The 27,140-nt window shown below is 41.6% G+C and overlaps 1 protein-coding gene and 1 non-coding gene across 13 annotated transcripts in view; one reads left to right on the top strand and one right to left on the bottom strand.

Moving 5' to 3' along the window:
• The window catches only part of Vps54 (VPS54 subunit of GARP complex), a 78,736-nt gene that overhangs the window by 47,268 nt on the left and 4,328 nt on the right, over positions 1 to 27,140 (bottom strand). For 6 of the 12 annotated variants that reach the window (XR_015636503.1, XR_015636501.1, XR_015636502.1 and 3 more), the window contains exons 2-4: positions 7,218 to 7,373; positions 5,903 to 6,144; positions 1,829 to 1,907 (exon numbers count right to left, since the gene is read on the bottom strand). Coding sequence is in view for 7 of the 12 variants with exons in the window: in XM_087582375.1 (XP_087438501.1) it covers positions 1,829 to 1,907; positions 5,903 to 6,144; positions 7,218 to 7,353 (457 nt within the window). In the remaining 5 variants the exon portion in view is untranslated. 12 annotated transcript variants of the gene reach the window in all.
• On the top strand, positions 20,754 to 20,886 carry LOC120096820 (small nucleolar RNA SNORA17). The gene has a single exon (XR_015637793.1). It is a non-coding gene; the product is annotated as a small nucleolar RNA SNORA17 (small nucleolar RNA).

Raw genomic sequence — 27,140 nt, 5'->3', positions numbered from 1 at the left:
TCTCCGTAGCTTCAAATACGTTCCTTAAACTAATTCTTTTATCTCTGCGTGAAAATATGCTCAGTTCTCCCCCACTTACAAAACTGCGGAGATGAAACCTCAGACCAGCCGTGGGTGGAGGCAAGGGAGCCACCTTGGAGTGAAGCTCAAGACAAACACGGGTGCCCGGCCTTATGGCTTTATGCAAACGCCTCTCCTGCCTTCTCCACTCGGAACTCTTCAGTCAGTCAGCACCTCACCCACGCCTTGGGTTCATCCTGACTCAGTCTACACCTCTGCTCATGCACAGCCTTTGTAGTGGTATCAAGGTTATGAAACCGTTATTCTGTCCTACAGGCCCACTCTAAAGTCCATCACATCCCAAGCCTCCTCAGCATTCAAGGAGCATTCTGACCTCGGAAACCAATCGTGCTCTTCTCTAAGACTTTTTCACAGCTTTTCCGTCGAATGTGGATTCCTTCGTGATGTCCCTACTCTATCTACTTCAAGAGTGCCTCATTCCCTAGGTACCTCGGTGAGACCATTTCACCGTCCTCTACCACAGTCCTTCCTCTCACTCGACACCCTTAGGTTCATCCATGTGTCTGTGCCGATCACACTGCATTACCTCTGATAACCACCGCCCCTACACTTCAGCCTCAAGTTCTCCTTCCTGGGCTCTAGGTTGCCAACAAGATCTGTCTTTCAGTACAAACTGTCAGCCAAACTAGCCTCTATCTCTTCCAAAATTCGTCCTCCCTCTCTCCATGAACTGGACTCCTCACATAGATAGCTGCTCAAGCACAGAACACCGCACTTCTCACTGAGCCACTGGTCCCATTCCCACATCTGACTGACTGACTGGCCATTAAGGCCTGTGCCTAGGCCACAGAGCCATTTGCTCTCATCCCTTTCCACTTCCACTATTGTTGGGACATCAATTAAAAATCTAACCACGCCTGCCTAAAAATATTTTGTAGTTCTCTGTTGTCTTTAGACAAAGTAAAATTCCTGAGCATGGTATGCACAGTTTTCTACAGCCTGACCCCTGCCTGCTCCTTGAACATCATTTCTTCCTCCCAGGAGAGCCCACAGGTACGAGGCTTGCAGCTCTCTGAGCGTGCTTTGTTCCCTTGACTCTATGTTTTTGTATACACTGCTCTTATGTTTATGCGTGTGCATATCCACATTCATTCCTAGAAAACAGATAACCCTACCAAGTACATGCTTCACACATGCTACATTAAAACACGGGCATAACCATCCCCTGCGGGACATTTCTAAGCTGAGGAGGAAATGGGGTGTGTGTAATCCTATAAAGATGGAGTGGCTAATATAAAGTGCCTGATTTTGGTTTATTTATTTAAATTCCTTGAGAGACTAAACAGTTTCTTACTCTCTTATTTTTTTTTTTTCGGGGCTGGGGACCGAACCCAGAACCTTGCGCTTCCTAGGTGAGCGCTCTACCACTAAGCCAAATCCCCAGCCCCACTCTCTTACTTTTAAGCAATGCACTGAATACCAAGAAATTAAATACTTGTCAAACTGAAAGATTATACTATTATCACGGTCTTGATCATTCTCTAAGAAGCTTATAGAAAAGATTATGGTTTCAGATTATAAAATTTCTTACTAAAAAAATGAAAGCGAGAAATACAGCCTAGCATACACAAGGCCCAGGTTTCAATCCCCAGTACCCCAGAAATAAACACAGAAAAAACTTACTAAAAAAAAGAAAAAAGAAAAAAATTGTACATATAATAGTTAACAAAGTTCCAACATTAATAATTTGTTAATTAATAAGCCAAGCTACGCTTATTATCTATATATAAATAGCATATCTTCATACCATGAATATGTAAAAGAGTCCTGTCAAAGGTATCTTTAGGAGGACAAATATTCTTGCATCTCTCATGAATCTTCTCTCTCTAATAAAAACACAATGAAATAATAGTCAATGCTATGTGAAAGTATGGTTATTCAAAGCACCCAAATGTTCCACATCATAATTAAAATACACAAAGTTACTTCTGAAACTTTATATAAAATCACTAACTTCTCAACTTAAATACAAATAGAAACAGAACTAAATACCACTATGGAGAGATAGAGAGAGCTGAGAGGTAGAAACTTACCTACCTTATATAAAGCATTGGGCTTACTCAGACAGACAGACAGACAGACAGACAGACACACACACACACACACACACACACATACATAGGATATAAGATAAGGAGATAAGGTTTTTTTCCTCTCATGAATGGCACTGAAAAGGACACACAGGAGAGATGAGGCTCAGCTTTCAAGCCTGAGGACCTGAGCTCAGTGGTGTCAAGAATCAACAGCTGAAGGTTACCCTCTGACCTCCACACCTGTGCCTCAGTACATACATGCTCACATACATTATACACACAATAATAAATAAATAAAGGCAGTAATTTTTAAAAAGACACACGGAAAAGTGGGACATGGAGACAAGGAAATACTTAGCTACTTGTGCTCAAAGTCCTAGAAACATTCTGTGGGTTACTTACGGATTGTTTGCCAAGGTGCTAGACCATTCTGTATGTGATATCCACCAGTAATGAACGAGAGCTAACATCGCTCTGTCACGAATTTAGATGTCTATCACACTAACAGATACACAGTAGTACTTACTCAAACTTAAAATTTATTGATTCTACACAAAAATAATTGAGAATACTTGTTACAGATCTGATATACATATTAATGTCAATAATATAGCCATATTTATCCTATCTCCACAAAATTAACAATGTAAGCAAGCAAAATGAAATCAGATGTTTAAGTTGTAAATTAAAATATATAACAAGTGGTAATTATAAAAACATAGTATGTGCTGATCTGGATAATGGCTTATATATCTAGGCTATAATTTCACTAAGGAGGCTGAGATGGAAGGAACAGTTGAGGCCAGTTGGGCAACACAGTGAAGGGCACACACGTGAGCACAGAGACAGACCCATGTACGTACAGTCAGCTTTTGTTGATACTTATTTCCCACTATGCCATTTGAAGACTGAACTGGCAACTGGGATATTACTAATAGTCCCTTGCTAAAGGTGAGTAATAGGCCATTTCAAACTCAGCATTCAAGTCTTGCTTTCAGAAAGCAGAGTTAAAGAAGGTTGCTGAGCTCCTCAATCTCAAAGAACCTAAGTCTGCTCTGTGAGTTCAAGGCCATCCTGATATACATAGCAAGTTCAAGGCCAGTCAGGGCTACATAGTGAGACCCTGCCTTGAGGTGGCGGGAGTGGGGGGGGAGGGAGGGGGAAGAGAGTAAAAGGAAAAAAAGAAAAAAAAAAAAGCAAAACCATGGAGCACTGTCTGGAAATAGTAAAGGTATCTGCTTACACTGAGATGCTCTGCTGTAGTAAACTGGAGACACAGAAAAAGTTCTACTCTAATTATTTTTCTCTTGAGCACTTTATCAGCAAACAATCTCCCCAATGCTTTAAGCAGAACTATACGTGTTCTTTTTCTCTTTAAGTAGTATGTTAGAGGGAAAGGAGTATAGGACTATACTAGAACTTTACATTTCCTGAGCTACCTCTAACCTTGTCTATTTAGCATTTTAAATAAAGTTCATAAAGAAATAGCTGTAACACTTCCTTCTCCTGCCAGCTATGGTAATATACTTGGTAGGCAGAAGTGACAAATTCCTGGATTTGAAGTCAGTCTGGTCTACATAGTGAGTTCTAGGCCAGTGAGGGCTACAGAGTAAGACCTTGTCTCAAAAAAGCAAACATTAGCGATTGAGACTGACTGGAAAGTGATATTCTCTTTCTACCTCCCCAACTTCTAGTATATTTATTCTAGCATTTGTCTTTCTCTCCTAGCTCAACTGTAGACTCTGAAGTCCACCAAATCCTTCCTGTAACTACATTCACTTGATGAAATTTGTCAGATGATTTACATGATCCTCCCCTCCAATGCCTACACCTGGCGGTGTCCCAACCTCAGGAGACTACAAAGCAGCAAGAACGCTCTTATGACTGGAGCCTGCCATAGAAAAGCCTTCAACACTGGGATTAGCACTAAGAGACAGGTCACGTCTCCTCTGGCCACATACAATCTCTAGAAGTCCAATGCAAGAAGATGGCTTTGATCTGCAGAAAGCCAAACGTGTGTGCAATAGGGGTGCGATAGGATCTCCCACTGTATAGACTCCCCTTTTCTAGCACCAAATCCTGTGGCAAATCACAGCAAAGCAGACCCAAGAGTTAAAGCTTAGATTTCAGGGTAAGTCACCAACTTCACGGTTATCATCTCCAGACAAGGAGGCGCTGAGCTAAAGCTCGGAAGGATACGTGAAGCTTTTTGTCTCAGCAGGCATGCTGGCAAGAGAGGAATCCGTTTCTATGGCCCTGTCCTTCAGCATGTCTACAACTGCTTTATTTCCTTCCACATCTTCAGGAACTCAGTTGTGCATGTTTTATAAACCAGTTCTAGGTCAATACTAAGTACCACATATCTTCCTGTTACTGGTATTACTTATCTAAGTAGATCTTCACCCAAGCTTAGATTCCAGTCTGGATGGACCTAGAGATCTTAGTCACCAGGGGCTTCCAAATCAGCATGACAGGCCTGTCAAACTCATCCAAAGCTTTCTCTTCACACCGTTAACCCGAAGGGGTGACTGAGGCCAGACTACATTCTACTGCTTGAAACAGAAAGCTTAGGAAATCATTCCCGAGAAAATAGAGCTCTTTCAGTAGTCAATCCTCATAGTCTCTAAAATCAACAAATACAGCCCAAGGTGTCAAGGATACAGGCTCCACACCAGGAATGACACAAAGGTATTATTCAGTGTCTCCTACACACCCAGTCAATTCTTCAGGCAGAGTATTCTCGGGCATGGCTCATTTCACTGATAAAACTTATCCAACTGTAGACTACGGAGCCCACAATTTGGATCCAGAAGTAGATAGGGTGTTTAAAAACAACAACAAAAATATACAATTATGTACTGAAGTCAAGACTGGGGATTTCCAAATATGGAAGCTTCTGGACTGGTGTTGGCTCTAGACTTCAGAAAAGCGGTCACTGTCAGGTTTCTTTCAGGAACCCTCTTCTGTTCTTACAGCAGCAATGTCACCACTTCCAAGTGGGAAGACGGCCTGCCTCATGCAAAAACTATTTTCCCACAAAACGTGTCCTCCAGCTTCACCTGCCTCTTACCTCCCTCTCACCCCCTAGTCCCTTCACACTGATCAGCTGCTTATATGAGATGCTAAGTTTTGAAGAACGGACAATTCTCTTCTGAAGTTGTTTCCAGTATCAAGTGTTTGCCTGCTGCAAAGGCCCGCCTTCCCGAGATGCGCTGTGTCTTGGTAATAGCAGTATTCCGTGTTAGCTGCTGTCACAGGTCATGTAGCTTCAGAACCCTTAGAGTTCTTCCTGTGACTCCACCCACACATTCCTGAGGGGCTCAGCGCTGCTGGACAGTGGCACGCTCTCTATCTGTCAGGCTCTCACAGGCGGTGCTTTGGCCGTGCATCTCAACAATCAAATTACTGATAATTCACTAATAATCCATTCATTGTCTGCATCCTGTGTCCACATAAATCTGTGCACCCGTTTGTTTCCACAGTGTTAACAGGAGAGCTTGCCTCCTCCTCCTCACACTCTAACCTAATCATTTCCTAAATCTCACAAATCATCTGAGCTTTATTAACTCACAGAACCATTTCTCCTTGGCAGGTAGAGTAGGGTCCCACCAAATCTTAACACTAAAAAAAAAAAAAAAAATTGTAATCCTGAAAAAAAAAAAAATCACTACAAAATAAAATAATATACCATGACTTCAAAGATTCTTACTCAAAAATCTACATGAATCAAACAAAAAGTCTTCCTTATTCTTGACTTGATGACCACTAAATTCAAGATTAGGCGTTACCTGAGAGATCTCCTGCTGATATGCTATAAAATGTTCCTTGCTGATCTGTGGGAGGTAGAGTGAAGGTATGACTTCAGTGTCCACAAAGTCCAATCCCCAAGTTTTTGTGAAGAAGTCCGATTCTCTTTTTGCTAACGTAGGATCATTTAATGCTGCTGGGAGATTTACTTTGGAATGATACACAGTCCATCTATGTTGATCTGTAACTAGAGATGGGGCAACACATAAACTATGTGAATCACCTGCAAAAGTAAACAAGAGAACTCTGTAAAGTTGGCTTATGCAGCTCTTAGAAAAATAAGGCTTAGTCTATTCTATAGCCACCAAACTTTTTCCAAGTATTAAAAAAATTACCCAGTTCAATATTACAATTTTTAATTTATTAATTTTAGTTTTTATCAAAACTAAAAACCTAGGTTTTTCTTTAAAGACAGGTCTTTTTCCCCATTGTACTATGGCAGACACTCAGTTAAATGCCCTTACAATCAGGTGACATACACTGGTGCAGTGTCAATCAAAGACAGAGCACTGTGCAATGCTCGCATGTGCAATGCTCGCATGGCTTGCAGGGTTGCTCTGTAAGGTCACTGGGACACCTACAGTGAGCAGAGAAGCACTGCTCCCTGCGGGGACTTGCTTTCCTTGGTTGCTAAGTCAGCCCACTTTTCTGAGTGAAGACACTCATTACCTACCATCATCAGTCATTACAACATAGACTCTTGGCTGTCACATGATACACAGTGCTGCAATGACGCTTCCTACATACTTCTTGTAAAGCACAGCATAAACTTTCTCTTTCCCTACTCTAGGTGACCACGAAGCCACAGGTCATTCAAACGTGACACAAGCAACGACAAAGCCACAGTAAACAGGCTGCAGAGAGAGCATTGTGTTCCAGAGATGAAAAGAGAGGCTGGGCACGCACGGCCGAGAACCTGTGCTAGGTTACTGCTCTGCACACATCCACAAATACCACCAAAGTACTCAAATATTTAATACCGGGGTTAAAACAAACCTTAGGGAGTAAGAACATCTGCAAATACAGACTCTGTCAATAGTGAGAACTGATTATACTACATCTTAACTAAATAGTTTTCAATATGCACCTCCATTTCTCAACACTTTTCCAGTTACCTTACTTAACGGAAATGGGTGAAAACCATATTCTGATTTCCCAAGTGACCACACATTTTGTTTTGAGGTTTTTGTTTTTTTTCTAAACGTTGCAAAATGTACTCTTTTGAGGTAAGTACATGAAGCCTGACTACACTTTCAGTAACACAAATCATCAGAACAGTCCTCAAACATGGATTACCTGTGGGCTCCTTGGGACACACGTCTGGCAGTGACTGCACAGGTCGGACGTGCTTTGTCGGATCTACCTCTTTTTTAAAGAAAACATCACTGCTGCTTCCTTGAGGCACTGGAGAAGAACTGTGGCTTGAAGCCATTGCATAAAATCACCACTCGACTAAAAGTAAAAAACAAATAATAATTAAGACAATACAAACAAAATTTGTCTCCAGACATAATACACATCACAGGTAGCACGTTTTCAAAAGCCATCCAAGTATAAGCATACAATTCGAATCTGTAATGTAGCTTTTTTTTTTTTTTTTTTTTTTTTTTGCTTTGTGGGTTTTCCTTTCTTCCACCTTTTTCTACCCTTTTTCTTCTCCCCTTTCAGCCCCCTAAAACTAGATAAGACAAAAAAATAGGAAAAGAGATCCCTGAATAAAGTCGGGTAGGGAAAGGGAGAGCTGTTATCCTTAGATTACTTCCTGCTGATTGGAGGCACTGAGTTCCTTGGGGAAGTTTGAGCTTCACTGTCAGAATGTCTCATTGCTTCTTCTTGTTTCTTCTTCGCACACGACCACTTCACCAACCGTGACGAACAAGCACTAAGCAACAATCCATCCTGCCTCTCAGGCCCTAGCATGACTGACGACCCTTGAAAAGTCACCAGAACTGCAAATGTAACACAATCACAAACTATCAGCAAAAATCACAGCTCACCAAAGCACGAGGCAAACCACAGTCAGCTGTGGGCGATCTGAAGCAACCCCATATCCCACACCTAGAACCAAAACAAAAACATATCCCATAATGTTTCTGTGGTTTTTGTTTTTTTGTGTTTTTTTTTGTTTTGTTTTTTTTTTTTTTTGTTTTTTTTTTTTTTGTTTTTTGGTTCTTTTTTTCGGAGCTCGGGACCGAACCCAGGGCCTTGCGCTTCCTAGGCAAGTGCTCTACCACTGAGCTAAATCCCTAACCCCGGTTTTTGTTTTTTAAGAAACCCATGCAGGGGCTGGAGAGATGGCTCAGCGGTTAAGAGTACTGACTGCTCTTCCAGAGGTCCTGAGTTCAATTCCCAGCAACCACATGGTGGCTCACAACCATCTGTAATGGGATCCGATGCCCTCTTCTGGTGTGTCTGAACAGCGACAGTGTAACCACATACATGAAATAAATAAATAAATCTTAAAAAAAAGAAAGAAAGAAAGAAAGAAAGAAAGAAAGAAAGAAAGAAAGAAAGAAAGAAACCCATGCAGTAGGAGCCTTGACCTCTGGGACCTCCCATGGTCTGATAAACTCAACTCCTCTCTCCACTCTGTAATCCCACCTGCTCAGAAAGTCCCTACCAAAAGCCCAGTTCCAAATTCCTGACAGCTGTACCAACTTCCTCCCTCATCGCCAGTCACCCAATTCCCCACCTAAGTGACCATACTCAGGCACAAGCTGATGGCTGACACATCGTTTTCCTTCACCTACAATCCATAAAGACTTGCCTGCCATAGCTTTGGCATGACTTCTCTGCCATCATTCTGAGATTGATGAACTCGCCCTGGAACTGTTCTCAAATAAACCTGCTTTTTTATACATTTAATTCTGCTCAAATTGGCTTATTATGTCAGTGGAGAAACCTTTTAAAACCAAAATTGTCATTCATTCCCCACCTGCTGTTTTAAGCCATTAATTATGTCCCGCATAATGGGAAACTATAAACAAGGACATTTTCAATTAAATAAGTACTTTTTGGGTCAGTGGCCAATCTCTCCTGTTGAGTTCTAATCTTTATCAGTTTGAAGGTATCATATCTATAGCTTTTCATCTCCTGTGGATATAGAAACAAATCTGCATCATCCCCAACACAAAACTTTCACTGGCTTCCACTATATCAACACACCCTTATAGTATATAGGCTGACTTAATTCAAATACTCATAAGTTTTGCTGCGGGGCTCTAAGCCAGCACAAAAGTTTCTAAATGCTAAGAGATTACCTTGACTCTCTTTTGGACCTACCCTCATTGCTCCAATGGCAACCCTTACCATATCACCTGCACACCCCTGGAAGCCTGCTTCCTGGTTTATATTTAGAAAAAGCATCACCCTTAGAGACAGATGCCTTGGTCACAATTTTGTTCCAAATGATCAAATTTCACACAATTAAAGCACCAGCCATTTTGAGGTCTGAGACCTTTAGCAGCTTGGTCATGGTCACTTTGCAAACGACCACATTTCCCATGACTGAAGCACTGGGCATTTTGATGTCGGAGATCTCTAGCTGTACAGCGTGACCTATTATCTAGCGTGGTACAGGTTAGAGCCAATATCGGTTCTAGCCCGTATCCACTCGTCCACAGGTGCTGCTCCAGCCTTTTATGGCTTAATAACTTTTTCACATTTGGCATTGTATTTTCAAACACCAAGGTCTCTATCAACCCCTGTCTTCGATCAGGGTCTGATATGGCTTTGTCCACAGCTGAGACTAATCTTTGTAAAAAGTCAGCAGAGCCTTCCCCAGAGCCTTGTATAATCTTTGTTACCGAGGTGGACTTTTTCCTGGGCTCCTCAACTTTGTCCCAAGCTCTAAAAGCCACTAAGTGACATTGTTCTAGAGTACGGGCATCAGATTGAATCTGTTCTTGGACATCAGAGTACTGCCCTTCACCCAGCATCTCATCTTCGACTATATCCACTCCCTCAATCTATTTTGCCATCCAATTTTCAAAGTTTCTTCCTCCACCATGTTAACAATTGCAGCTGCAGACTGTCCTCCAGTACAGCTGCTGCCAATCCCTTCCAGTCTTGGGGAATGGTTCTATTTGAGTAGACTAGTTATTCAGAACTTGTTTCCCATAAATCAGGACCGCTTTAAAATGCCTTAGACCTATCATTTCTATAGGATGCCATGTTTTCACATGGTTCATGGCATTTGCTGTACGACTGCTGGGAAAGCGTGAGGGTGATCCCTTCTCTAACTCTTGTGGCACGGTTGGTTCGAGATTAACCATTTCTCTTGAAACAAGTATTTCATCAGACTGCCCTCCCACCTTGTCCAGCACAGTCTCTTTCCCTCTTTCCTCCTTTGGGAAAGCCCATTCCCTCGCTCAGTCACTAGGACTGAGTCCCAGTGCTCTGCCTTTTCCAATGCTCCTCACCCCAAGTGCTTCCACCTCCACCCACAACTGTTCCAGCTGCACAGACAACTCTGCACCCTTCAAAAACAAGAGAGCAGAGTGAACTCTTGCTTTCCGGTTCGGCCATTTTTGGTTGTTGTTTTGTTTCTCAGGTCCCTCCATTCCCACCCACAATTTCTCCAGGTACACAGTCATTCTCTCAACCTTTTTTGAAACAGAAACAAAAAAATGAAAGAAAAAAAAAAACAAAAAAAAAACCCCAACAGAAAATCCCTTCTGGGAGTAGAGCGGGGATAGCTCAGTGGTAGCATCCAAAATACATTTCTGCTGGAATCTTAAAAAAAAAAATAAATAAAAAGAATCGGTCCCTTCATCCCCTAAGGTTTTCTCTAAGGCACTTGGAATCAAATTTCCAATTCTGCCTAGCCTTGGCACCACTTGTAGCTGTTTTGATTGCTACTCTGTGGGTTCTTCTTTCTTCCTCCCTTCTCCATCCATTTCTTCTATCCTTTCAACCCCCAAACACTAGATAAGATGTGGGAGGTGGGGGGATAGAGAGGAAAGGAAAGTAATCTCTGAATACAGTCAGGGGTCAGAAAAAGGGTGACATTATCATTAGACTTCTTCCTACTGATCACGGGCTTCAAGTTCCTTGGAGCAAGTTTGATCTTTGCTGTCAGGATATCTAATTTCTTGTTGTTTCTTCTTTGTACACAACTACTTAAAAAAAAAAAGACAAACAACAAAGCACCAGTAGCCCACCCTGTCTCATTCATCCACCCTGTACACCCCAGAATTCCAAACAGCACACAACTGTAGAAACAATCTGCATCTGCAAAATCACAGCCCCACCACAGCATGAGACGATGCACAGCAGCAGCTGCGCATGATCAGTAGCCGCCCCATATCCCACAACCGGGGTAAAAGTTGTTCAGAATACTTTGTCTACTAAGAAACTTATTCTTCCTTGTTTGAAAAAAAAAAATCCCACAGGTAAACATTCTTAATCTTTTCTTAAATGTACCAGAATTAGGGGTTGGGGATTTAGCTCAGTGGTAGAGCGCTTGCTTAGCAACCACAAGGCCCTGGGTTCGGTCCCCAGCTCTGAAAAAAAAAAAAAAATGTACCAGAATTAAAGATGAGACATGCCACTCATTCAACAAGACTACACTACTGGCACACTCTCAAAATGGCTGGAGTGCGTAAACTTTAAGTCCATTTTGCTGAGTTCAGAGCTTATGTTCTCTCACCAACCATATGAAATTCCTTAAGTTATGTGCACCATCTATAAAATATATGAAAAAGACCACATCTCAAGAACACCTGAAAAATTATGAGAATATGTAATGTAAAGCTTAATGCTACCTCAGCTTCAGTGCTCGAGTGGTTACTGTAATTACAGAATATGTGTACTATGTAACTGACACGCACTAATTATCATAAAATCATTAGGAAAAACTACATGAAACAATACTGTAAGTGGACTAAAGCAGCAGTATTAGTTCATTGATCCCAAAAATCACCTACTGTAACAAACTAAAAAACAAACAAAAGCAACAACAGATTGGAAACCTGGCAGATGGGATGGGGATGGACAGACAGCTCTGTGGTGACAGATGGCTCTGTGGTGACAAGTACTTGCACCACTTCCAGAGGACCTGGGTTCAGTGTTCAGCACCCACAGGACAGTTCGCAACCATCAGTAACCCCAGACTCTGAAGACCCAGTGTACTGTACATACATAACACAAACATACATAAAGGCAAAATACCCATACACATAAACAGAAAACATAGCTATTCTCTTTTTAAAAGAGTCGTCGGGGTTGGGGATTTAGCTCAGTGGTAGAGCGCTTGCCTAGCAAGCGCAAGGCCCTGGGTTCAGTCCCCAGCTCCGAAAAAAAGAAAAAAAAAAAAAAAAGAGTCGTCAATAAGAAACAAAGATACAAAGCTATAACCTATAGCAAATAGGCTCATTTGGACTTCTTTATAGTTTGGAAAAAGCTATTTTTTCAGGGTTACCAGAAAATCTATCTCACCATTTTTAGTACAGAAAACACAACCAATCATGCATCCTATCTAAGTGTATATTGGGAAGCACACCTTCAATCCAGGCATCTCTGTGAGTTCAAGGCCAACCTAGTCTACATAGCACATGCAAGAGGGTGGGGGAGACACTGCTAAGAAAATATACAGACTTTGAAGTCTCTAAAAGCATAAGAAAACTGGTCTGGTTACTTAATAATTTTAATAAGTTATTCTGAACTAAATTAGTAAAGGGCCAACAACTAAAAGCAGTTATACTTGACTGAATCCTGTTTTTTTAATTAAACGACTTTGAGAAATACTTGGAACTTTTAATATGCATTGGCTATAAAATGGCATTTTGAAATTATTAATTTTCTTAGTTGTATTAATAGTATTGAAAAAATAAGGCTGGAGAGATGGCTCAGTGGTTAAGAGCACTGACTGCTCGCCCAGCGGTCCCAAGTTCAATTCCCAGCAACCACATGGTGGCTCACAACCATCTGCAATGGGATCTGATGCCCCCTTCTGGTGTGTCTGAGGACAGCGACAGTGTACTCATATACATCTATAAACAAACAAAAAAAGGATAGTACTGAACATATCAGAATACCTTTATGCTTAGCATTAGAATAAAGAAGTGTTTACAAGTGATATATCTTACTACCTGCAATTTCCTTTTAAGTGATTAAGCAAGAAGTCTCACAAAACAAATCTGACAAACTATAAAAACAAGGTAAAATACACTGAGTATTGAACATTCTTTTGTTTTCCCATATGATTCTAAATTTTCAAAGTACAAGTTTAAGGAAAGAAAATTATAATTTTTTTTTTTGGTTCTTTTTTTCGGAGCTGGGGACCGAACCCAGGGCCTTGCGCTTCCTAGGTAAGCGCTCTACCACTGAGCTAAATCCCCAGCCCCGAAAATTATAATTTTTGTAAAATATTATTCAGTACAAAAATTAAATATGCAGAAAACAACTATTCAATCTGTAACCACTACTTAATCTACCTCAAGATGACATTATTGTATAACTTCAAATACGGAAAAAAAAAACTATCAAATATTTTCAGTTTATGTTGGGTTGGGGATTGGTTCTAATGCTTTGAATTAACTGGGTCAAATGCTAAAGGTCCTTGTTCCCAATTAGTTTTGATCGATTAATAATGATGCCAGCAGCCAATGGCTGGGCAAAGGGACACAGGGTGGGATCTTTGGATTTGTACAGGCTAGGAATGGGAAAAGGAGACAGAGAATCGTCATGACTCAGGAGAAGGATGGGATGTAGGAGCTATAGGAGAGAAAGCCAACCAGCCATGTTAGAATTCAGGTGGGTGGCCACTGGTCACTTCCCCGATTACTAACAGTGGAAGGTTTAGGAGTGCCCAGTTTTTGAGGTAGCCAAGGCATTTTAAAATTAGCTGGTGTGTGTGTTTGTGTGTGTGTGTGTGTGTGTGTGTGTGTGTGTGTGTGTCCTGAGCAGGTGTATGTAAGCCAAAGTAGTGTAGCCCAAACTCACCACTACAATGCTGCACAAAAATTTTACCATACATAGAACTCCCTAAATTCTAGTTTCAATCGCCATTCCCTACAGCTATGATTTATTATGAATACTACCTAGACTGGATGCAAAAATGATGTCCTTACTTCGACACTGTGATAGGTACTGCCTAGAGAAGACATATTACAAAAATATTTATAGTCAATTCTAAATTATCCTTAAGATTACCTATTATGCATAAATTTAAAAAAGGTCCACTTTATTATTCTTGCTTAATATTTGACTCTACACAAAACATCTTACTAGAGAAGGTAAAATACAGCTATGTAACTATTAACTTTTTAAGTTGGCATACAAAATAATGGGCTTCCTTATGGCATTTTCATACATATGTGTCATTAGACTTTATTCTAATTTATTTTCCATCCCTATAAGTTACCTAAAATTAAAATTAACTGGTTTGTGTGTGTGTGTATGTGTGTGTGTGTGTGTGTGTGTGGGTGTGTGTGTGTGTGTGTCTGTCTGTCTGTCTGTCTCTTTCATTCGGGAATACAGATAGCTCCTGGGCTATCTGGCTATATTTGACTAAATCATGCTTTTATAAAAACAGGCAACATACCTGGAACTATTAATATGAACTGGTGGTATTTTAATATTAGGTGGTATTTTGAAATCATTTGAAAATATCAGAAATATCTTTATGCTTAGCATGAGTCAAATATACTAACTTTAATTTCCTTTCTCCTATCAACACGTGATATCTTAGTGTACAATCTAAAACTGCCTGTCCTCTAGAAGTCATTCTACAGACTTCTAACTCGTCCCTCTGCTTCCAGTCTAAACTACTATGCGTAGAGTTTTAGGATTAATCTACTAAGAAGTTTTCATCCTGTTATACTTCAACTCAAAAACTTTTAAAAATTATTACTTCCCAAACAAATCTCGTTTCATTAAGTGATACTCTAGAGGCTTACAATCTAATGCTGACTCACCTTCCTTGTTGATGTTTTATTCCCTAGATCCTGTGGATACACTCTTTCAGAAAAGGTGGCCTACCAGTCCGTTAAGATGCTCTTCATACTTTGTCTTTGGGAAAGCTGTGCTGTGCCCTTCTAAAATATTCATACCGTCTTCTCCCCTTTCTCCCATAAAAGGTTACTTTAAGTTTTATTTCTAGATTGCACACCCAAAGACAAATATACACACATTTGAAAATATGATTAAAAATAATTCCAGCATTAGTCTATCATCATCTCAGCACTTGGTGTCAGGTCCAGAACAGACACAGGACAATGGCTGTCTGCGGCACCTATTAGCACACCAAAGCCCATGCTGGCCTCCAGGCTGCCTCAGTGCCTGTTACACATCAGGCACATCACAAGTGCCTGTTACACACTGAGTCCATGCTGGCACCCTGAGTCTACCTTAAACTTCTCCAGCTCAGGGGTTTTCCTCCCCTAATAACCCTACTATTTCTCTCAGCTGTACACTCTTTTGACCCCTTTCCCTTGCCCATCTCTCTTGGTCTCTTTCTCCTCCTCTCTCAACCTCTTCCTCAATCATAACTTGGGGGTGATGATGTCCTCAGTTTATACACTAAACAGACTACAAGAGAACTCCAACTTCAAGCATCTTGTTATAGTGTGATTTCAAGCCCACCTATGTTGTAAAAGTGAAGTCAAAACCAGACCTTGCCCAAAAATAAAAGAGAAGGTGGGAGGAGTTCTGGTTTGCTTTCTACTGCTGTGATGACGACTGTAACTTGAGGAGGAAAGGGCTTATCTAGCTCACACACTGAACCACACACAGTCCATCCACGGGGAACCTGAGGAAGAAACTGGTACAGAGATGCTGGTTTGTTCCGCAAGGCTTGATCAGGATCCTTTCTTATACAACCCAGGATCACCTGCCCAGGGTTGGCATAGCCCACAGTGGGCTGGGCCCTCTCACATTAATCATTAATCAAGCAAACGATCCACATGCTGGCCTACAGGCCAATCTGATAGGAGTATTTTCTAAATTGACGTTTCCTCTTCCCAGATGATCCTTGTTTGTGTCAAGTGGACAGGTAACTAGCCAGCACATGAGGACATGATTAAGTGGTACACTCTTGCCTGGTATACACAGAGGCCTTGGGTTCAATCTCTACTATTGTATATATAATAATAACCCTAGTGTTTTTTTAAAGTAAAAAAGTTCCAATAGTCAAATGCTTAATTAAGTTAAACGGAAGTGGTAAATTAGCCATAGTTTAACTAACCAATCAACAATAAGACTACAGGGACTAGGAGTATTGCCCAGTCAATAAAGTCCTTGCCTTGCACACTCGAAGATTTGAATTTGAGCCTTAAAACCTGCATTTTCAAAACGCTGGAAAAAGTAGTTTGCCCTGTGATTCCAGGACAGCATGATAAAGACAGGAAGATTCCTGGGTTATGCAGTCAGCCATCCTAGCCTACTGATTCCAGACCAGTGAGAGACACTGTCTCAAATCCTAAAAGGTTAATGGTGCCAGAGGAACAACACCCAAGGCTGTTCCCTCTGGATTCCATGTATATGTGCATACATACACACCCATTATACATGTGTATGTATCTTTATATGTGTACATTCACACACATTCACACACAAAGAAAATACTTAGAAGAAACAAAGCACATTGTTAAGCTCTGCTTTGCTAAATATTACTGTCAGTCATGCATCATAAGCAAATTTAGACCATATTTTCCTTCTAACAAACAAAAACTTCATGGTAAAATTAAGCTTGACAACTCATTAAAGAAGTTTTAATTGTGGTTACCAAAGCAGTCATACTAGGAATAGAGCCAATTCTATACAGTTAACTCATTCTATACAGTTTAATAAAATGATTTATTGATTCATGCAACCACTTATATACATTTATTCTATCAGAAGGAAATGCCTCCCGAGTGCTGGTTCTTCTTCTTTTCTTTCATTAAATAGAAATATTTCTTGAGCTAGACAACGCTTAATAAAGAAGTCTGGCTTTGTCCACAAGAGAGCTTCCCACTGTTATCTATGTTAAGGCCCCAGCCAGTGTTGTTACATTTCTTACTTTGAAAGAAAACTGGTAAGAGAAGACAACCAGTACAAAATTTTAAAAGACTCTGAACATCTAAAGGCAAACGTTTTCTACAAGGTTGAGAGGATGAGAATGCACTTCAGTGACAGAGCACAAGTTGCAAGGTCCTAGGTTCAGACACCAGCACCAGGAAAAGTGACTAAGACAAAAAGGTGGGGCTAGAGGGAAGGCTCAGTGGTTCTGAGTACTTGTTGCTCTCTCAGACACGAGTTCAGTTCACATACTCGAGTCAGACAGCTTACAACTAGCTGCCTCTAAGTCCAACTCATCTGGCCTCTCGTGCACACATACATAAGCACATGCTCATTTTCTTAAAGATAGGAGAAAAGCAGAATTGTCAAACTAAAATGCACCAATAAACTGATAGTGAGAGAAAAAGAACAAAAACTCTTGAGAATTGTCAATTAGGAAATTATAAGTCATACTAGGAAGCACTATCAAGTCAGCAATGGGAATGAAAGTCAGACTGCAGAGGCTGAATTGAAACACAAGATCAGGAAATAAATAAACAATGTTCAAAGCAAGATGAGTTACAGCATGTAGGATGCTCAGGGAGGAATGATGTTTGAGAACAGCCTGGGCTACCAGAAAGAACCTGTCTTAAGAAAAAAAATTTAAAAGCCTCATTTACTATTTCAAAAGTCAAAATTGTGGTGTCATAAAAAAGAACACCTAGCATATCTCTTATGCAAAAATCTCTTGTGACAATGCACAATGTACACAGGTTAACAGTGATTCTATCTCTGCCTGCTGGGATAACAGATCTTTCCTGACAACCGTCCCATTTCTAAACCTGTTGGCCCAGTCCTTCCTTCCCCTGATCCCAACTAGTACCTGCTAGTTTACAGTAAGTGCTTCCTCACATTACGGGGACTCACGCTCTGCCTGCTTCCTTCCTTTCTCACTATACTATGGAGAACACGTCCATCTGTCTCACTTATCGCGCTGTACTATGCCTAGCACTTTATAGACTCACGTTCACTATACAGTATTTATTTATAAACTCACGTTCACTATACAGTATTTATTTATAAACTCACGTTCACTATACAGTATTTATTTAGACCCACGTTCACTATACAGTATTTATTTATAAACTCATGTTCACTATACAGTATTTATTTATAAACTCACGTTCACTATACAGTATTTATTTATAAACTCACGTTCACTATACAGTATTTATTTATAAACTCACGTTCACTATACAGTATTTATTTAGACTCACGTTCACTATACAGTATTTATTTATAAACTCGCGTTCACTATACAGTATTTATTTATAGACTCACGTTCACTATACAGTATTTATTTATAGATTCACGATCACTATATAGTATTTATTTCACAAATAAATGCATACTGTGGAGATTAGGCAAGGCCGCATGGGCCATTACAATGGCTCACACAGGGCTTGACGTTTTCTGAATGTATATGAACCTAAGTCCGTAATATATTTGTTTACAGTGTAGTATCTTGCTTTCTACAACTTGATTCCAGCTCTCTAGCTTTCCTGAGAAATAACACAGTGCTGAGGAAAACTGGCCATACAAGCCTAGACTTTGATCATTAACTAGCGCATGATATTTCATAGCTGCTTTCTTACCTCCACATCTGTGTCCTCATTTATAAAAAGCAGCAGCACACAGGAATGTTGTAAGATTTCAGTATCCTTTGTAAGCTCCTGACACACTAACTGGTACATGCTGGGGTACACTGTGTGCCAGTGTCTGTGTGGTCAACTGTTGACTGCTTGCAGGCAGAGAACTAAGTAGTAGCTGGATCTTGGCATTGTTATTCCAATGGCCAATCACCAGCCTCATATTTTGCAAACATTCATCCTTCCTTGCTTGCTGATTGGCTTTAATAAAGATCTGGCAGCCAATAGCTAGGCAGGAATTGGACAGTAGAACTTCTGGGCTGAGAAAGAGTCTATGGGAGGGGAAATGAGAAACAGGGATTCATCCAGAGACACACAGAGGTGGTCCTACCATAACAGGAACAGAGGGTAAAGAAGTGGTCAAGTGGCAAGTCATAGGCTAATGAGTTGGGTTAATCTTAGACTGAGATAGCTGAGCGTCTGCTAAAAGCCTGAGCTATGATAAATACTAATAAGTGCATGGGAACAGTAGGCAGCTGCAGTACTGCTGCTAAGTACTGTGAACATCTCAGCTTTAACATGACGAAGGCTTTGCACTCATCTTCCCCATCCAGACATTTATTTACACTGCGACAGCATGGACTTCCCTTTCTTTATTTAGTTTTAGTCTTGAGACTGGAGTAAGGGGTAGATATGAAGACAAGAAGAAGAAAAACCAAGGAAAGAAAAAATGGCCAAATCACAGAACAACGCTTCTCACTGCCTATAACAATGAGGAAAGCACTGGAAGCAAAGCTAAACCAGAAAGGGGGAAGGAGAGAGTGTAAGTAAATCAGCCAGCAGGCTATGAGGCCCTTAGGCTTATGCCCGACTTGAGATCAACCAGGACTAGGCACACCGACCCAGCAAACTGACCCAGAAGAGGTCGTTGCCTCACATCCTCCTCCTGTTTCAAATGTTCTTACCTCGGGGAGAGTTAGGACAGAGATCAGACAAAACAAGAGCAAGAACTAGATTGCTTCACTCCCACAACTGGACCGAAGGGTTTCTAAAGTCTTACATTAAAAAAAAATGAGATGGGGTTGGGGATTTGGCTCAGTGGTAGAGCGTTTGCCTAGCAAGCGCAAGGCCCTGGGTTTGGTCCCCAGCTCCAAAAAAAAAAAAAAAAAATGAGATACAAATTATTAATGAAGCAAGGATGTCATGAAAGGAAGCAATATAAAAACATTTAAAAAAATTACACCATCATCAGTATTTTACTAAACACTGTAGTTCATAATTGATAGGCTCCATTCTGATAATTTTGTTGATCTTCAAAACATTCTCATAAATGCATTATAATTTCCATTATATAGAAGAAGTAGATTCAAAAGCAACTTGGTTTCAAAATATTTAGGCAAGTAATTAGAACTATGGGATTTGAATTCAGACTTTCTGATCTAAACTTCATACTTCTACTTCTATACCATAGTTTCTTCAATTGAAAAATAAATTTACTCTCACCACTGTTATTTGTCTTTTTTTCCCCAAGGGCTGGTGTTTCTGGACAGTCTTACTAAGTAGCCCAAGTTAGCCATGAACACTTTTACCCTAAACTTACAATCTGCCTGCTTTAGACTCCCTAGTACCTGGAGCACAAGCATGGACCACATGCCTGGTTATGTGCGTGTTCTGTTAAGTGACAGAAAAATTCACGTCTAATTATGAAAGAATTCTTTAGACTCTTTCTTAAAAGTAATGTGGCACACATTTGCACCAGTATGATGTACTGTATTCTTTTTGTCTTTTTTTTTTAAAGATTTATTCATTTATTATATATAAGTACACTGTAGCTGTCTTCAGACACACCAGAAGAGGGTATCGGATCCCATTACAGATGGCTGTGAGCCACCATGTGGTTGCTGGGATTTGAACTCAGGACCTCTGGAAGAGCAGTCAGTGCTCTTAACCGCTGAGCCATCTCTCCAGCCCTCTTTTTGTCTTTTTTCAAGACAGAGTCTCTCTGTATAGTGTTAGCTGTCCTGGAACTCACTCTGTAGACCAGGCTGGCCTCAAATTGATGGGAGATCCGCCTGCCTCTGCCTTCCGAGTGCTGGGATAAAAGGTGTGCACCAGCCGACCTGGACACTATTCTTAGCAAAGAGGCAATCACTGTATTCCTGTAAGAACGAGCTACGACAAGCAAACATCTGTGTGCTCTGAATCTGCCCTTAGAAGTGCTGCAGGTGGGTGGCTGTGTCCCATGTGAATCAGTAGGTGCCAGAGGGAAGAGAAAGGCTATGTCTAATCTCAGTGTTCTAACTTAAGAACATCGGGCTGACTAGTAGCCTAACAGTCCCTGAAAGCAGCGAGCCTGAGAGGACCACCAGTCGGGCACCACGCAGGCCCGCAGCTCCCAGGACTGGGAGCAAGCTGGAGATTAGAAGAACCCCACCTAGGACCGAGGGACCCAGCAGGACTGAGCCTGAGATGAGGACCCCCACATGGGGCCACCAACTGGGCATCATGGGGCCTGGTCAGGGAGCGAGCCAGAGATGACCACCAGCTGGGCACTACAAAGGCCTCAGGAGGCAGACCATGCCCAAGATGACCCCTGCCCAGAGCCATAATGCATGAGTGGGGCATAGCACTCCTGAGACCACTCTTGAGATGATGTCAGACTCTCGGAGACCCCAAGCACCACTAAGAGAAACAAATGGTAGAAAAGTGAAAGAGAAACAAAAGGATGTGGGCACAATGAAGAGAGGCGGGGCTGGAGACTCAAAGATAGTGAGGAGCAGCCTGCTGTGAGTAGCTGGTAAAGCCACCTGGGACCATGGTGGGGTCCTGGCCTGTGCTGCCACCTGAGGCCACGTCTGAGTCTGTGACCCTGCAGCAGCAGGGGTCGGTTACCACCAAAGGCCAGGTGGACATCTCTGATCTGGGCTGTCACCTAGGGACATGTTCATGTCAGAGCTGTGTACAACTAGCCCCAGCCCTCACCCGGACACTGTGGGAGAGCTGGCCCTGGGCGTGTGAGAACAGAGAGCTGCACTTACTCCTAGACAACTTCAGTACTCAGGAGAGCAGCTCCACACACTGCTGGACTTGCAAGTGAGCCAGAAGCCAACAATGTGAGGGTGGGAGAACTGGCTCTACCACTCATCTCCCATACAGTGGCATGAATGAGGGAGACACACACACATACCCCTCACCACCTGCGGCAGGTGGGAGACCTGGCCCTGTCCTTCGCCAGCTACAGCACTTGGGAGAGTGGACCCTGCACATCACCTGGGAAGCACAGAAGAGCTGACCTTGGTGGTGAGGGTTCCAGTGAGCCAGCCCATAGGGTAAGGACCCTAAGGGCGTGAGCATGGGACAGCTGATCCTGCCCTTGTCTGACGTGTGGCAACAGAGGCATGAAAGAGAGCACCCCCTATCCCACCTCATTTTGCCACCTACAGAAGGCAAGAGCTAGCCCCAGGGCAGGAGAGTTGGCCCTCAACCACTGCAACAATCAGGAGAGCAGGCTCTGCACCTGGGCAGCACAGTACAGCTGGCCCTGCATGTGGGAGTTGTAGATGACCTGACCCTGAGGGAGAGGGTGTAGGAGAGCCAGCCCTGCCTCTTGGCTGTTGTGTGGTGGCACTGGCATTGGCCCCAACAGGATCGTGAGAGCAGGCCCTTCTCCTCACCTACTGCAGCATTCTAGAGAGCAGGCCCTGCACCTCACCTGGGCAGCACAGTAAAGCTGACCCTGATGGCAAGGGTGCTGGTGGGCCGGGCCCAAGGGTGTGAAGATGGAATAACTGGCCCCACAACTTGTCTGCCATGCTGTGGCATGGGAGAGAGAGCCAACCCACTCCCTTGCCCTTTGTCACCAATGGCAAGCAGGAGAGCTGGCCCCAAGGTCATCAGAACAGAAGAATTAGCCTTACCCCTGACCTGCTGCGGAGAAAAGGCCCTGTCCCTCACCTGAGCAGCAGAGCAGAGCTGGCCCTGAGGGCTGGAGAGCCAGCCCTTCTCCCTCTTGTCTGCTGGGCAGTGAGGAGAGGCAGACACCTTCCTCCCCTCCTTCGTCCCTCACCATATACAGAAGGAGAAGAGTGGGAAAGCTGGCCACGTCCCTCTCACCAGCTACAACCCTTGGGAGAGCAGGCCTTGCACCTTACCTGCAAGGCAGGGTAGAGCTGGCCCTGGTAGCAGGGTGTGCTGAGAAGCTCGCACACCTCAGAATCAAATCTAGGGCTATGAATTGGCCCACCCCACCCAAGAAAACAAGGCCCTCTAAGTCAACACGATCAAAGCTCTCATGAACTCCCAGAGGTGGAAACAGCATGCACAGGGCCTTCGCTCAGTGCTCAGTGCGAGCGTGCGTGGTTACAGCTTCTGGTTTAGGTTTTCCAGTGTGAGAATGAATGGGTCTCTGTAACTTGTGTCTTCTCTTGGGCTATTTCCTTCTGTTTCTTTTGTTCTGTTCTAATGTGTTGTTTTTTATTATTACTATTCTACTTTATTTTATTTTATTATTTTGTTTTTTATTATTATCCTTAGAAGCTTGCTCTCTAATAAAGAGACAGACTGTGGACATGGAGAGGAACTAGGAAGAGTATAGAGAAGGGGAAACAGATTCAGGCTATATTACGTGTGGGAAAAAAAATCTACTTTCAATAAAAGAAAAAAAGGATAACACAAGAGGTAATGTTGGCTAAAATTACAAATAATTGTTACATTAGAAATTTAATTTGTCTTTTTCCACTTTCATATATGTTGTACGTATGTTGGCATATTATGTATAACAGTAGACTTGTATGTAAGAAAATGGAGGTCCAAGGTTGATGTCAGGAATCATCATCCATAGCTCTTTCTTCGTATTCATTGAGGCAAGGCCTTTCTATAAAACCCAGAGGTCACTAGTGTGGCAAGTCCCCCCAACTAGCTTACTTTGGGGAACCCCATCTGTGCCTTCTCAAATAGACTATCTAGCCTACCTGGAATTTACTGATTTAAGTGAGACCTGAACTCTGATCATCATACTTGCATATTTTAAATGTCTTATAAAATACCTGATAGTTTATGGCATCCTTTTCAGGAACAAAATTATAATTTACAATTTTAAAATTAAAATAATATTCAAAATGGAAATAGGAGACCCCTAGCAGTAGTATAGTAGTTATTAAATTTAATCCACAGGTCAACTTGTTTCTAGTGAATAAATACTTCAGGAAAACCCAAAGGAATTTGGATACTTTATTCCTTCTTTGGATCGCTGATAAAATTGCATTATTAGCAAAACTTTTGCCAATCAGAGTGAAATTAGAACACTGATAGATACTGACTTTTAGTGTCCTCATACAAACACTAAAACAAACCCTAAAGTCTCTCATACAAGTTTTTGAAGAATAAATACCCTGTTCCTAAGAGCCTTTCAATTGATGGTTTTGCTATCCATTAATGTTCTTGTCTTTAAATCGTTACCTTAGTGAATCACAAATAATGCTTTTCTAACTTTTCCTATCTTCTAAAGTCACTTCTGAGGACAATAAAGTCAAGTCAGATGAAGACTGAATATGTTACATAGGCTACTAGACCTAGTGAGCAGGCCTTTCTTTTACCCTAAGCCAAGTGAGTGTTGAAATGGAAGACAGGTTGCTGAAGAGGTGAGCCTTGGGGGTTTGGCAATGAGGAAGAATCAAGAATTGGTAGCTCAAGGTACCAATGGTAGGTTTGATGAACAGAACATTAATTTGGTGCTTAAACTTTTTTGGCATTGGGAAAATTGGTTTTACCAAGAGATTAGAATACTAGAATTGGTGAATAGTCAGACACTGGGTTAATCCTGAAAAGAACAGACAGCTATATTCCATGTCAAGAAGGCAGGAGTTGTGTATAATTAGCAATTAGATACATTTTTTTAAAAATATGGAGAGTTGTAGCTGGACCTTTGGCTACTTTGGGTTCTTTGTTGTCCTGCCCTTCTCCATCCCCCTTCTTCCACCCTTTCCTATCCCTAACTCTATAAACAAGAGAGAAAATGAAGGACAGAGAGAAGAGGGGGCGACATTAACATTAGGCGACTTCCTGCTGAGGGGTGAGCTCCACTGTCAGGTGTCTCATTCTTCTTCTTGTTTCACCTCTAAGCATGACCACCTAACAAATGGAAACCAACAGCATCCACCAGCAGCCACCCACCCAGTCGGCCTCGTGGGCCCTCGCATTACATAGCCTCTGCTAAGTTCCCAGAACTCCAAATGCCACACAAACACTGTCTGCCATTGGGAAATTACGCTGCTGCTAGAGCATGAGGCAGCTGCTGCGGACAGTCTGAAGCTCCCCACATCCCACACCTGGGATTAAAACAAAAACAGAGTCTTAGAATACTTTTGTGGTTTTTTTTAAAGAAACCAAAATGTCAAAACTGTCACTAGAGAGTAGAAGCCCTGTGTCTAGCCTGAGGACTCCTTTTTAAGTTACTTTTGACCATTCAATTCATGGTGATAGAGTGGGGCAGATTAAGTGAGAACAGTGAGGACAACTGAGAATGCTTAAGTGTTCCCTCTCTGTGAAATCATGCTACCATGTTAATGCTGACATTCTTAAGAGACTGTGACTATAATCCTGCAGAACAGTCTTATAACTGGGTGACACATGGGGAATATCTACACAGGTTTATCAAAAAAAAAAAAGGGGGGGGGGTGCTCCCTCTACTGTTCCTTCAGTTACCCATGGTTTAAAATCTTAATAAAAAGTCAATGCCAGGAGGCTGCAGAGATGGCTTAGTGGTCAAGAACCGTCTTCCAAAGGACCCAGGTTCAATCCTCAGCACCCACTTGGCAGCTCACAACCACCTATAACTCTAGTTCCAGGGGGTCCAGCATCCAGCACCTTCTTCTGGTCTCTAAGGGCATCAGACACATGCACAGTACAAACAGCTTTTTTTGTTAAAAAAAAAAAAAAGGAAGAAAGAAAGAAAGAAAGAAAGAAAGAAAGAAAGAAAGAGTCAATGACAGCTTATCAAGAACTAAAGAATGTGTCAGACTGGGCTGGAGAGATGGCTCAGTGGTTAAGAGCACTGACTGCTCTTCCAGAGGTCCTGAGTTCAATTCCCAGCAACCACATGGTGGCTCACAACCATCTGTAATGAATCTGATGCCCTCTTCTGGTGTGTCTGAAGACAGCTACAGCGTACTCATATAAATAAATAAAGCTTAAAAAAAGAAAAAAAAAGAATGTGTCAGACTGATGGAGAAAATGGAGTGACAGAGTTCTAGAAAAGGCAAACAGTACATGAAAAGACTAGAAGAAAAGAATCTTTCGCCAGGTACCACAAAGAACGTGACGTGCCTTAGAAAACTACGTATGTGGGAACGGTGGAGAACTGAGGAGGTTAAGGCCATAAAGACAGGAAAGAATTCACATATCTTATGAGAAATAAGAACTCAATCTTAATTATAAAAGCTAGAATTTAAGCAGAAAAATTAATAATCAGATTTACCCTTTAAAAACAAAAACAAACAAAAAAACAAAACAAAACAAACAACAACAACAACAAAAACCAATGACTACAACACAGGGGATATTAGAGAAAAAAGCCTGACAGAGAACTTGCAGTGAGCCAACCTCAGGGCTACTGAAGTCAGTCTCTAGAGCAAGGACCTCAGGTACTAATGTACTCTGTGGTTCTTTTGAGGGAGGCAGACACTGAGTACTTTCCTTCTCCCTGGGGCTGTCAGTCATTCGTTACCTGGCTACGTCCACACTGTTTCGATGAGTCCTACACACCCTTTCTGAATGTTAAAGCCAACAAAGCATCTTCAGGCTAATGCTCTCCCCACTGAACTGTCTGGCCCTCCAGACACAGACGCTTACAACCCATAAACTCACTCACACTGGATAACTTTGTAGTGCAGTAATTACCAACCACACTCACTATTTCCTAGATGAGAAAAGTGAAGCCCAGAAACAGTTAATAATTTCTCTAAAGATACATGGACAGTAAATAGCAAAGGTGATTCTACACTTTTTACTACCAAAAACATCACCTAAACGCCAAACACAGTGGCACAGGTCTACAATTCTAGTACCCAGGAAGGAGAGAAGGATCACAGCAAATTCCAGTCAGCTTGGTCTACATTGTAAGTTTCAGACTAGCCAGAACTATATAGGGAAACCCTGTCTCTAAATGATTAATTTAAATTTTAATGAATTTTAAAATTAATTTTAAAACATTAGAGTCAAAAGTGAGACCTACAGGAGAAGTAGAAATGAGTGTTGCATACAAAATATGAAGATTCTGGACACTTATTACATAATACTTGTATATATAAACTATCTGAACATTTAGCTTCTTTCTTGATAGTTATGAGAAGGTAGGAGTAGGGGATGTATGAAGATAGGATCACTCATGCTAAAGAAAACAGTATTATGTTTATTTCTAAAACCTATGCAGTAATAATCAGCAATTCAAAATACAGTAATTAAAATTTACATTAATATAAGGCTGACATTTTAAGTGAAAGGGAGTATTTTTTTTTCTTTTATGTATATAAGTGTTTTACCTCCATTCAAGTCTATATACCACATTTACCTGGTGTCCAAGAAGGCCAGAGGA

The sequence above is a fragment of the Rattus norvegicus genome, chromosome 14 (assembly GCF_021556685.1).
Source record: "Rattus norvegicus strain SHRSP/BbbUtx chromosome 14, alternate assembly SHRSP_T2T, whole genome shotgun sequence".
Taxonomy (NCBI): domain Eukaryota; kingdom Metazoa; phylum Chordata; class Mammalia; order Rodentia; family Muridae; genus Rattus; species Rattus norvegicus.
Note: the sequence above shows the minus strand (reverse complement) of the source record. Positions and strands in the feature narration are given on the sequence as shown.